General features: G+C 55.4%; 1 protein-coding gene across 1 annotated transcript; it reads left to right on the forward strand.

The window, feature by feature from the left end:
* Positions 1–1,197: 1,197 nt before the first annotated feature.
* Positions 1,198–10,354, forward strand: MRM1 (mitochondrial rRNA methyltransferase 1). Its single transcript, XM_077787649.1, has 6 exons — positions 1,198–1,303; positions 3,296–4,085; positions 5,470–5,563; positions 6,080–6,200; positions 9,548–9,667; positions 9,794–10,354. The coding sequence occupies exons 1-6, from the start codon at positions 1,198–1,200 to the stop codon at positions 9,841–9,843; spliced, it is 1,281 nt and encodes a 426-aa protein (XP_077643775.1). The 3' UTR covers positions 9,844–10,354.
* Positions 10,355–10,841: the final 487 nt, after the last annotated feature.

Consider the following 10,841-nt stretch of genomic DNA (forward strand, 5'->3'; position numbering starts at 1 on the left):
TGTGATATTTGCATGCATTGACACTTTTCTGGAAATGTGGATTGCTCTGGTGCTGTTGAAATGCTGGTGCTGAGGAGCTGGAAACGGTGGAAGTTTATTTTTATGTAGAGACACAAACTCTGAGAGAGAGAGAGACAGAGAGAGATAGAGTGGGACAAGCTGTGCCGAAGGTGTCCGGAGTGAGGAGAGATTTGCAGGGGCATTTTGGCTACAAAAAGCAGCAGGGGAAGGGTCTGGCTGAGATCTCTTGTTGGTGCAGCCCCAGTGTTTGGCTCTGGGCTTACTCAGAGTTGAGGGAGAAGAGAATTGGCCCCAAAGCAGAGCTGGAGTTGTCTGGAGAACTCTCTGCAGGGAGGTCTGTGTGTGGCCAGCTCTTGGACACGTTGCCTTAAGCTTGCAGACCCTGGCCAGCTCCTGCTGAGCTCCAGGCAGCGTTGCAGAAGGTCAGGGATGGTCAGTTGGTCGGAGCAGAGGATGGACAGCCTGGGAAATTGGGGTTGGATTGTTTGGCTTACACCAGGAGAGCCCTGGGAGTTCATCTGTGTTACCCCTGCCCAAGGGAGAGCAGAGCTGGGCCACCAAGACACGAACTCAGCTCCCTGTGCAGCCTTGGGCAAGTCACTTGACCTCTCTGCCTCAGTTTCCCTGTCTGGAAAATGGGGATAATAACACCCACCTACCTCACAGGGGTGTTGTGAGGACTCACAAGCTTTTGTAAAGCACTTTGACAGGCGCTGTGTAAGTGCTGAGTGTTGATGTTGAAGTATTATTATGAATTAAACCTTGTGATAACCTAGAATTCCTTGTGCCAAAGGTGAGCAGCTGTAGGAGGATACAAGGAGAGAGCTGGCAAAATGTTCCTTTGATGATGGCAAAAACAAAAGGCAATTTGCCCCTTTTTTTCCTCTTTATTAACACATGGTGTGTTCTGTCCATTCCTCACCTGTCACCAGTTTCTACTGACAAGTGCACCTGGATTTGGATTTTTATTTTTTTGTGGGTGAAATCCCTGCCCCTTGGGAAGTCTTGCACTGCCCTGCTCCAGGATGCCAAGTGTGGATTTGTGTGGATTCCCAGCAGGTGTCCTGGGCAGTGTGTGCCACCTTTAGGAGAAGGTGGTTGAACTACTAAAGAGGCCAAAAAAAAAATAAAATTGAGAAATTAGGAACTTCTGAGCCAAAAAAAACCTGAGCAGGGATGCAGGCAGCAGTGAAGAAACACGGAATTGTGGCAGCAACTGTGTGCAGAGTTCAGCAGATGTTGAAACGTGTGGCTGAGGAGAGCCTTTCCATCTCCCTGTGCTGTAAAAAGAGGATTTGGAGAGAATTGTTTCAGATGCAGAACCCTGACAAAGGGTTTGTCCGGGTAGTTCTCCCTGCAAATACACCCTGGCAGCCCTGCAGCCCTGGAAGTTGTTGGTTTTTTCCCCCCAAGAACATTTGTAAGTCTCTGAAGTCACGTCGAGGTGACGTGCAGTATATTTTTCCATTTGAAGTGTGGTTTTAGGGGATCATCCCTGCTGCCTGTTAACCTCCCACGAAGGAGGGCTCCTTGGGTGGCCTTGGTGGCACCTCCTGCCACCTTCCTGGGATGAGAGGGGACACCGCTCCGAGGCCCTGAGACCCCTCAAACGTGAGGATCAGTGAACTGTGTAATTTATCAGTAGGTTCTAATTGTGACCTGTAAAATAAAGAATAAAAAGAGAGGCACACTGTGGCTGGTCTGTGGTGTGTTTTGTTACTTTTGTGTTAAAACTGAACAGCTTTTTTTGCTGTTCACAGCCAGAGTTTTGCTTGGGGAAGGATCCAAAGAGAATCCTTCCTTTGGGGGCATCTTTATGAGGAAAACCAGATTTTCTTTCCAGAGCTGGACAGCATCCAGTTGTCTCAGGAGTAACCTGTGGTGCTCTGTCCGGGGACAGCTCTGGGATGTTCTGTTGGGGACAGCTCTGGGATGTTCTGTTTGGGGACAGCTCTGGGATTTTCTGTTGGGGACAGTTCTGGGATGTTCTGTTTGGGGACAGCTCTGGGATGTTCTGTTGGGGACAGCTCTGGGATGCTCTGTTTAGGGACAGCTCTGGGATGCTCTACTGGGGACATTTCTTGGATGTTCTGTTGGGGACAGCTCTGGGATGTTCTGTTGGGGACAGCTCTGGGATACTCTGTCTGGGGACAGTTTTGGGATGTTCTGCTGGGGACATTTCTGGGATGTTCTGTTGGGGACAGCTCTGGGATACTCTGTCTGGGGACAGCTCTGGGATGTTCTGTTGGGGACATTTCTTGGATGTTCTGCTGGGGACAGCTCTGGGATGTTCTGTTGGGGACAGCTCTGGGATGCTCTGTTTAGGGACATTTCTTGGATGTTCTGTTGGGGACAGCTCTGGGATGCTCTGTTTAGGGACATTTCTGGGATTCTCCGTTGGGGACAGCTTTGGAATGCTCCGTTCCTGCATTGTTCCCGGTCCCGGGGTCTGTCCAGGAGCTCTCGGATGTTCCGTACCTGGGCTGTTCCCGGTACCCGGGGTCATTGGGGTTCCCGTTCCCGGGCTGTTCCCGTTCCCTGTCCGGGGCTCTGCCTGCTCCGTTCCCGTTCCCTGTCCGGGGCTCTGCCTGCTCCGTTCCCGTTCCCTGTCCGGGGCCCTGCCTGCTCCGTTCCCGTTCCCGTTCCCTGTCCGGGGCTCTGCCTGCTCCGTTCCCGTTCCCGTTCCCTGTCCGGGGCTCTGCCTGCTCCGCTCCCGTTCCCGTTCCCGTTCCCGTTCCCATTCCCGTTCCCGTTCCCTGTCCGGGGCTCTGCCTGCTCCGCTCCCGTTCCCGTTCCCGTTCCCTGCCCGGGGCTCTGCCTGCTCCGTTCCCGTTCCCGTTCCTTTTCCCGTTCCCTGTCCGGGGCTCTGCCTGCTCCGCTCCCGTTCCCATTCCCGTTCCCGTTCCCTGTCCGGGTCTCTGCCTGCTCCGCTCCCGTTCCCGTTCCCGTTCCGTGTCCGGGGCTCTGCCTGCTCCTTTCCCGTTCCCGTTCCCGTTCCCTGTCCGGGTCTCTGCCTGCTCCGCTCCCGTTCCCGTTCCCGTTCCCGTTCCCGTTCCCGTTCCCGTTCCCTGTCCGGGGCTCTGCCTGCTCCTTTCCCGTTCCCGTTCCCGTTCCCTGTCCGGGGCTCTGCCTGCTCCGCTCCCGTTCCCGTTCCCGTTCCCGTTCCCTGCCCGGGGCTCTGCCTGCTCCGCTCCCGTTCCCGTTCCCGTTCCCGTTCCCTGTCTGGGGCTCTGCCTGCTCCGTTCCCGTTCCCGGTACCCCCGCCCGCCGCCAGGGGCCGCTGCCGCGCGGGGCGGGGCCGGGCGCGTCCGCGGCTCCCGGTGCCCGCCGGGCCCCGTCCGGGCCCCGTCCGAGCCCCGCCGGGCTCCCGGTGCCCGCCGGGCTCCCCTCCGTGCCCTGCCCGAGCCCAGCCGCGGAGCGGGGCCGGCCGTCCCCCGCCTGCCCGGCCCCGTCCTCCCCGCCATGCAGCGGGCGCTGCTGCCGTGCCGGGCCGGGCTCCGGTTCCGCAGCGGCCGCGGGGCCGAGCCGGGAGCGCCCGCGGCCGTCCCGCGGGGCTGGCGGAGCGGGCGGGAGCCGTGGCGGGCGCAGCAGGCCGCGGCCCGCACGGGGCAGGGGCGGAGGGCGGCGGTGCCGGAGAGGAGCAAGGGCTCGGAGGTGCTGTTCGGGCTGGCGCCGTGCGCGCTGGCGCTGTGGCGGGCGCGGCGGGCTCTGTTCCGGCTCTTCCTGAAGGAGGAGCGGCGCGGCGGCCCCGCGCGCCCGCTGCGGGCCGAGCTCGCCCTGCAGGCCGCGGCCCGCGGCGTGCCGGTGCTGCGCGTCCCGGGCCGGGCGCTGGACGCGCTGTGCCGGGGCCGGCCCCACCAGGGCGTGTGTCTGGAGGCCGCCCCGCTGCCCCTCAGGAGCCTGCGGGACGCGGAGGAGCCGCAGCCGGGGCGCGCAGAGGGAGCGGGCCGGCCGCTGCTGTGGCTGGTGCTGGAGCACATCCAGGATCCCATGAACCTGGGCGCTCTGCTGCGCTCCGCCTACTTCCTGGGGGTGGACAGAGTGGTGGCGACCCGCAGCAACAGGTACGGGGCGCAGTAAGGGGTAGGGGACGCAGCAAAAGGTATGGGGCATAGCACAAGGTGGGGGGCACAGCAAAAGGTATGGGGCACAGCAAAAGGTATGGGCCATAGCAACAGGTACAGGACACAGCAAAAGGTACAGGACACAGCAACAGGTACAGGACACAGCAAAAGGTATGGGGCATAGCAAAAGGTGCGGGTCACAGCAAAAGGTATGGGCCATAGCAACAGGTACAGGACACAGCAACAGGTACAGGACACAGCAAAAGGTACGGGACACAGCAACAGGTACAGGACACAGCAACAGGTACAGGATACAGCAAAAGGTATGGGGCACAGCAAAAGGTGGGGGTCACAGCAAAAGGTATGGGCCATAGCAACAGGTATGGGGCACAGCAAAAGGTATGGGCCATAGCAACAGGTACAGGACACAGCAAAAGGTACAGGACACAGCAACAGGTACAGGACACAGCAAAAGGTATGGGCCATAGCAACAGGTACAGGACACAGCAAAAGGTATGGGCCATAGCAAAAGGTACAGGACACAGCAAAAGGTACAGGACACAGCAACAGGTACAGGACACAGCAAAAGGTATGGGCCATAGCAACAGGTACAGGACACAGCAAAAGGTATGGGGCATAGCAAAAGGTGTGGGTCACAGCAACAGGTATGGGGCATAGCAACAGGTACGGGGCACAGCAAAAGTTATAGGCCAGAGCAAAAGTTATGGGCCATAGCAAAAGGTGTGGGCCAGAGGAAAAGGTACGGGACACAGCAAAAGGTATGTGACACAGCGAAAGGTATGAGCCATAGTAAAAGGTACAGGACACAGTAAAAGGTATGGGCCATAGCAAAAGGTACAGGACACAGCAAAAGGTATGGGGCATAGCAAAAGGTATGGGCGAGAGCAAAAGGTATGGGCCATAGTAAAAGGTACAGGACACAGCAACAGGTGCGGATCACAGCAAAAGGTATGGGCCACAAAAAAAGGTATGAGCCATAGCAAAAGGTACGGGACACAGCAAAAGATATGGGCCAGAGCAAAAGTTACAGGCCACAGCAAAAGGTACAAGCCACAGCAGCAGGTACAGGCTTCTCCAGCCCCGCTTTTCCTCCCAGACAGGTTTCCAGGCTGCATCACTCTGCTGTTGTTTAAAAGAGATTTTTGGGGCTGATCTGTTCAGAGCAGGATTTGGGATACGGAGTTCCAGGCTCTTCCTGGACTCTCCTTGTTTAACCCGTTCTGTGTTTCTGTTGTCTCAGCTGTGACCCGTCCCTGAGCCCTCCTGTTCTCCATAGGAGAGCACATCTGTCTAGTGAGTGGGATCTAAAAGGTCACCTGCATTTCCTCCCGTGTGACACTTTTCCATTCTTTTCCCCTTGCAGCTGCCCCTTGACTCCCATCGTGAGCAAAGCCAGCGCTGGAGCCATGGAGGTGTTTGATGTGTACAGCACGGATGATCTGCAGGGCTTCCTGAAGGTACAGCGAGCCACTTTAATATTTATTCCTTTGCTTCAAGAAAACTCAAACAGGTATGCCACAGAGGGGAGGCACAGGGGGAGCCCTGAGTTATTTGCAGTGTTTGTGCTGGGACACCCCAGCCGCATTCCATTGGGCAGGGGGAGAGGGTGGCTGTTTTTTCTGGAATACTGGGATAATCCTGCGACTCTGGGGGTGCCAGGGTTTGTCTCCCTTCTCATCGGGATGTGTGGCAGAGCAGCATCCCGGGGCCCAGGCACACGATGGCAGCATTGGGCAGCCTTTGGAGCAGGGAATAGAGGAGGAACCAGGGCTGGGGGGAGCTGCCGGGAATCTTTTTACATTTTCCCTGTGCAGTGAGGTGTGAAAGGGAGCCCTTTGCAGGCAAAAAATTTAAGGCAGCCAAAAAAACCCCTAGATAGCTTAACTGAAAGTGTAAAAAAAAGAGTGTTTGCATACATGGTTTCTTTTTAAGCTTGAGTATTTGGCAATTCTTGATTTCTTTCCATTTTCTAGGCTAAAAGTGCAGAAGGCTGGGAAGTGGTGGGAACAGTCAGCAGGCCTGAGGATGTGGAGGATGTTCCTGTCATCAGCTGCTCGGAATTCCAGTGGGACAAACCCCTTATTGTAGTGATAGGTATTTCCATTTCCAGAGCTGAGGGCTGGGTGGGGGATGCTTCACTCCAGGGATTGTTGCAGGTCTGGAAAACAAAAGCTGAGAGGGAGTCATGGAATGATCTGGCTGTGAATGAAGCAGGGACTGAGAGGAATGGGGGAAGCTGAGGGGGCTCCCAGCAGGAGCAGTTTGTGATGCACTCACAGCTGTGGAGGGTCTGGGTGGCAGTTTTGGTGCCAAGGCGGTCACAGGGTGGTGTTTGCATTGTGCTCTGTGTTTTGATCTGTGCTGGGGTCCCAGATTTGGATTTTCTGTGGTGGTGAGCCCCAGGCTGAGGGAGAGCCCTGGAGGTGTTTGCTGTTCCTGCACAGAGCTGCTCAGGGGCAGCTGTGCCACATTTCCCCTTAAAAACCAGGAGTGTCTGGTCTGGGGAGAACCATGAGGGGCTGTTGCTGGGGGTGGTCTGGATGCAAAGCTGGGTTTTGCAGCCACCCCAAGAGCAGTCAGGGCACACCTGAGAGAGGGCAGGAGGTGCTGGCTGTGCAGCAGGAGCAGACGAATCTCCTCCCTCTTGGAGCAGTGGCTGCCACTTCCCTGAGCACCCAAACTGGGCAATTCCTGCAGGGAATTCTGCCCACTCTCTCACCTTTGTGTAGGGACAGTTTGGACTTGTGCAGCCTCCCAGAAGGTGAAGGGAAGGGGAGTAGCAGCTTTGAGGCAGCTGGAGAAAGAAATTCCCCCAGGAATGCAGCTCCAGGCACCTGTGTGTGGCCGTGCCACATCCCCCACTCCCTGTCACCTGGCACAGGAGCTGGCTGGAGCTTTTACACTTGGAAGTAGAATACTGCTGGCCACGAGCCAGGGAGGGGCTGTAATCCTGCCCCGTGCTGGGGCTGGCTTGGCTCGGAGGATATTCCTTTAATTAAAATGTTTATTGAACTCCTGGAAACACTGACAAGACAACGCTGCAAATCTGGCATCTCTACAAGATGTGTGGAGCTGTATTCCAGGGGGAGCAGGGAGGCTGGCAGCTCTGCTGATTGCCCACAAAGAAATGCATCCCACAAACGGCGACAGCACCCGGAGAGAGGCAGGGGCTGGAAGCGGCAGCAGTGTCGTTACCTTGAGTTATGAGAGATTTCTCCAGGAAAAAGTCCAAATATCCTTTTGTCAGGGGAGATTGGAGGCTGATTGGTAGATGCATGAGGAGAGCTCCCGGACCTTGCAGCAGTAATGATTTCAACTCTCTGCTGAGCACTAACTCTTGGCTGAAAAGAAAATTGAACATTACGGTCATCTGATGCTGGGCTTGTTGGGAGAAACGTCCTGGATGTGAATATGGAGCATTCCTGCAGCTGCAGGGAGCAGCAGAGATAATTCAGCCTGGGATCGAGCTCCCTGGCACCACACAGATTGTCTTGTAAGTTAAGCATTTGCAGGCTCCAGTTCCCCCTCCTGGCATCCTCGCTGGCTTGGCAGAGAGTGATTTGGACAGTCCAGCTTAATGTTGTCTGCACTGGAGTCATTGCTGGAGGCGACAGACAGCTCAGACTGGGAGCCTGGTGCACACAGGAACAGATTGGGAGCACTTAGATGGCTGAGTAAGAAGAGTTTCTGGGTAATTTGTTCTTAGACCTTCAGTTTTCAGCTCGGGGTTTAAGGCTCTTCACAGAGCTGGTTTTATGGAGATGCTCATTTTGCATATTTTTCTGCTGCTAGATCTGAATTTCCTGCACTGGAAACTGCAATTGTGAGTGGTGCTAATTGTAAATGGGGTGGGAAATGTGTTTTGTCATTTCTCCAAGCTCTGGTCTTTGAGCTCTGTCAGTGAGGGACGAAGCTGAGAGGTGGAAGTTAAAGATCTGAAGTGGGAAGTGTTTTGTTCACCAGTCTAAACGAGGATTTAATCTGATTCAGTCAATACTCCCTCCCTTGTGTCACACTGTGCAAGTCTTTTCGCCCTGAATTTATCGCTCCTAATTATTTTAAGCAGCCAGGGCCATAAAAAGCTTTGTAAAAGCTGGAGGCAAAATCGGCGCCTTTATTGGGAATTGTACAACCCTTTTGAGGGGCAGGAGAGGATTTCTGCAGGAGCCATTGCTGCTGTCCCAGTTGGAGAGTCCTGTGGGAGTGTGGTTTGAGAGGCTCAGGAGGCAGCCACACTGTGAGGTGTACAGCTTTTCCAGGATACGATTTCTGGGTTTCTTAGGCATCCCTGGACAGTGGTGAGGAGACAGGCAGGGCCACGGGAGGCCTGGCTTTGATTCCTGCTGTCACCCTGTGACCCTGGGTAACTCCCCCAGGCCAGTGTGCACTGCTGCCTTACAGCAGCAGGGAAAGGTTGGTCAGGATGGGGCCAGGGGCTTCTGAAGGCTCACTGACCCCAGCCAAAGGGCTTCTGCCATCACTGATTTCATCTGGGAAGGTGATGCAGGATGCATTACCCAAAACATCCTCTTCCTTACCCAGAAAAACATGAGGGGAAAAAAAACCATCTGGGAATGGTGGCACTTCCCATCCCTGTGTGGTCAGAGGGATCAGGGTGCCCTGGCAGTGCCATCCCACGCTGCTGTGAGGCTCAGCCAGGTCGGGGCACGGCTGTGGAGGGGTGCCACGTGCTGGGCCTGCTTGCCAGGGGTGTTTGGGATGAGCTGGCCATCCTTGCAGCCCTGGAGCTGCCTGTGCTGCCCTCAGTAACAATGTGGAAGAATTCTTTGGGGAGCCAGGCGGGCTGGGAGGTCCGTGGCCCTCTGCATTTTCACCTGTCTGCACACAACATTGTTTAAAGCCTCTCCCTTTCCATTTCCCTTTGTGACAGTGTGAGTCAAACAACTACTAATGACCTGGGATAGATTTCAACTCTGTTTCAGCAGTGTATCAGCCCAAACATATCAGGGCTGCTGCCTGGTTTAACAACTAATCAATTGAAGCCTCTGGTTAAACTGTCTGCATGCACAAGTTGCACGGGGTGTGTGTGTGTGTGTGTGTGTGTGTGTGTGTGCTGGGAAGGCTGGAGCTGTCAGTGCCTGTAGGGATGTGGGATTTGCTGGAGCAGAGCTGGCCTGTGGCCCCTTGTCCCCGTGCCAGCAGCCTGTGCCCACGGGGAGCTCTCTGCTGGCGCGGTGGCTGCTCCCCATGGGATCTCTGTGCAGCATGGATATTCTCAGCAGCACTTCAGATGCTGGGGAGCAGATCCAGAGAGGGAGGGAGGGAAGGAGGAAGGTGCCTGGCTCCCCTCTGGCGGCTCAGAGTGAGGTGGCTGAGCTTAGGGAGAGGGTCAGAGAGACAGAGCACGAGCAGGAGCTGACTGAGGAGGGGAAAGGACGTGGCAGTGCTGGAGCTGAGCTGAGCAGTGTCTCTGTGTGCAGGCAGTGAAGGGGAGGGACTGTCCCTGGGGACTCAGCAGCAGTGCCAGAGGATGCTGGCCATCCCCCCGGGCAGGGCGCTGCACCCCGGCCTCGACTCCCTCAACGTCTCTGTGGCTGCAGGTGAGAGCAGTCCTGAGCACCAAACCCCCACCTTCTGCTTTTGACCAACATCCAGGCCCACTGGACTATTGGCTTCTGGTTTGAAAAAAAAATCCTTAATATTTATTTATTTTTGCCTTCCTACAGGTATCCTCCTGCACTCCATCTGCAGCCAGAAACGGAGGCAAGGAGATTGAAATCCTCTTTATTAGGTGGAGGAAGCTGCCCAGTGTGGATGTGGAAATGCTCTTCCCAGTGTCTTCACCATCACTGTGAGCTCCAGGGAGAGCCCCAGTGACCTGAGCTGTATTTTGGCTGGTGAAGAAGCCACCAGATCCCTTCTTAACACCAAAGGCAGTTACCTGATGTCGTAGGTAACACCTGGGAGGAGCAGCTTGGGAAGGCAGGCAGGTCTGGGAGCAGCCAGTTTGGGCAGGAAAACACCCAGGGATGGCTGCCAGTGCTGGGGACTTTGTGCATCACTTGAACCATGGGGACAATTCGGGCTGTGGGTGAAAGTGCCACTGAAAGTGCCCTGTGCCCTCCCCCTGGGCAGCAGCTGCTGAGTGCCAGCTGTGCTTGGGAACCACTGGAGCTGGGTTTTCTGTATTTGATTGTAAACCAGGTGTGCAGCCCTGCCAAGGGCTGGCAAACAGCTGGAATGGGGGGAATATGCAGCCTGTGGAAATAAAACTTTTGTAAAGATCGGTTGTAGACTCATATTAATACATTTTGTGTCATATAAACCCAGAGTGTAATTAGTCCTTCAGGTGGCAAGAGGGATCCAGAGCTCTTTTCCTTCTGGGGAGGTTTCCTTTCCAAGCTGGGTTGATCCTGCTGGAGGCTGAGGTGCCCCAGGACCACTATCCTGCTGGTGGCACTGGGGTGGCTTTATTTGCACTGGCTAAATTATTGAGAGCCAAAAGAATGTTATCACTTAGCACCTTAATTATTTTATTTAGCTACCGTGGCCCTTTGCATAGGGTTCCTCATTAACACTTAATTTACGGTGCCCTTTAGGGATAATTTCAAACAATTCTGTTCAGTCTGCCCCCTCCCCACTTCCAAATGAAGAAGTAAATCACTCTGGGTGACTAATTAGGACTTTCCTTTGAGCTAAATGAATCTGTAAACCTTGGTCTTCGGGTGTGGGGTGTTCCCTGTGTGTCCCTGGGAGGGTCTGGTGGCACTGGGG

This window comes from Lonchura striata, chromosome 20 (assembly GCF_046129695.1).
Source record: "Lonchura striata isolate bLonStr1 chromosome 20, bLonStr1.mat, whole genome shotgun sequence".
In the NCBI taxonomy this organism is placed as follows: domain Eukaryota; kingdom Metazoa; phylum Chordata; class Aves; order Passeriformes; family Estrildidae; genus Lonchura; species Lonchura striata.

Excerpts from the sequence above, each read along its gene's own strand:
- MRM1 (XM_077787649.1), top strand. The coding sequence starts at position 1,198 with ATGCAGGCAGCAGTGAAGAAACACGGAATTGTGGCAGCAACTGTGTGC. Across the intron at positions 4,086-5,469 it reads GTGGCGACCCGCAGCAACAG|CTGCCCCTTGACTCCCATCG; the intron begins GTACGGGGCGCA and ends TTCCCCTTGCAG. Across the intron at positions 6,201-9,547 it reads ACCCCTTATTGTAGTGATAG|GCAGTGAAGGGGAGGGACTG; the intron begins GTATTTCCATTT and ends CTCTGTGTGCAG.